Genomic DNA, 1,615 nt, shown 5'->3' with positions numbered 1-1,615 from the left:
AAATCCACAAAACTTACAATTAATCATTCCTCTTTTTCTTTCAATCGCTGATATTTACATACAAAAAAAGAAAGTATATATATATATATATAATAAATTTCAAAAATATTAAAAAAATATTCCAATTTCTCAGTAACTTTCATTCAACGATAGTAGCGTTGACGCGGTCCATTTATGCGACTTAAGCTTTTTGACAAATACTTTTCACGAGCTAATGGCCTGAGCAATTTCGAAAGATACTTTTCACCAGCTAACTGTCTCTTCCATTTAATTTATTGTCATATGAAATCCAATTTTGAAATATCGTTAACTAAATACAATACTACTGTTTATTCCTTCCTCTTTTAATTACAATGCAAATTATGCATTAGCTTATAAATTATTCGTCTGAATCATTCTATGATTTCATCTTTTATCTCAATCTTTCTGTGATTCTATTTCTGGTTTGAATCTTTCTATGATTCCATTTTTTATCTGAATCTTTCTGTGATTCTATTTTTGGTTTAAATCGTTCTGTGATTCCATTTTTTAACTAAATCTGTGATTTCGTTTTCCGTCTAAATCTTTCTGTGGTTCGATTTCCCGTCTCTTATTCTCTATTTATCCTAAACAAACTTGGGAATAGTTATTTGTTGACATTTATTTCATTGATAAGGAAGCTAATATTGTTGAATTAATAAATTATCTTATTGTAATATCATTTCTACTATCATTTCTACTATTTCTACTACATTTCTACTATCATTTCTACTATTATTTGTACCGATACTTATTGTCATTTTGCGTAAATTGCATGACTCTTCCAAATTTATTTTACATTTTTTTTTTTTTTTTTGTTGCATTCCATTAAACAAATCATTTTATCAATAATTTTAGGTTAATTTTATTTACAACAATGTTGTAAATTATATAACATTTTCATTTCCTTTTATTGAATGATTTCTTTTTCTTTTCTTTTTTTTTCTGAAAATTTAACGTTTCAATTAACATGAACATACAATAAATATGATCAGGGGAAATTATATATGCACCAATTTAAAATATAAATTAATAACTGGAAATCAAATATGGTAAATACAACGAATAATATTTACATATACTTCAATTTATACAAATCAAAAAATGAACTTTTTTTTTATGTTTGGAATTAAATTTATGAATTATTTCTTAAATTTAATAGAATAAGAATTGTTTGATTAATTAATTAATATTATGAATTATATCCTTCAATACTTTTTTATTTCACACATTTTAAGGTCGAATCATTCTAAAACATGAAATAATTGTGGTCTAGTATCACTGAATGATTCTCTTCTTTTAATTGGTAGAGTAGTGGTAGTAATAGTAGGTGTTTTCATTGCTACCGAAATAGTTGTAACCATAGGTTTTACTGGTTGTACTGGTACAACTATAATAATAATAATATATGAATTCAAATAACTAATGCAGGAAAAAAAAGTTTAAAAAATTAAAATTCAATAGATTTCTGAACTATTTTTTTTTTTCTTCGTCTATTTTTATTTTTCCTATTATTACTGGGCATTGATTTTGTTTGAATTAAAAAAATTTAAATTTGTCGAATTTTCTGATTTGTTTAATTGAAAAAGAGAGAGAG

At 24.1% G+C, this 1,615-nt stretch overlaps 1 protein-coding gene across 1 annotated transcript in view; it reads right to left on the bottom strand.

The window, feature by feature from the left end:
* Window positions 1–1,224: 1,224 nt before the first annotated feature.
* LOAG_12722 (hypothetical protein) overlaps window positions 1,225–1,615 on the bottom strand; it is a gene marked incomplete at its 5' end in the record, with an annotated part of 3,884 nt that continues 3,493 nt past the window's right edge. The window contains one exon of the mRNA XM_020448592.1: window positions 1,225–1,408. Within this exon, the coding sequence (XP_020301279.1) occupies window positions 1,318–1,408 (91 nt within the window). The 3' untranslated portion in view covers window positions 1,225–1,317. The remainder of the gene's footprint in view (window positions 1,409–1,615) is intronic.

This window comes from Loa loa, assembly GCF_000183805.2.
Source record: "Loa loa unplaced genomic scaffold supercont3.297, whole genome shotgun sequence".
NCBI lineage: Eukaryota > Metazoa > Nematoda > Chromadorea > Rhabditida > Onchocercidae > Loa > Loa loa.
The sequence above is the reverse complement of the archived record's forward strand: the minus strand, read 5'-3'. Positions and strand labels throughout refer to the sequence as shown.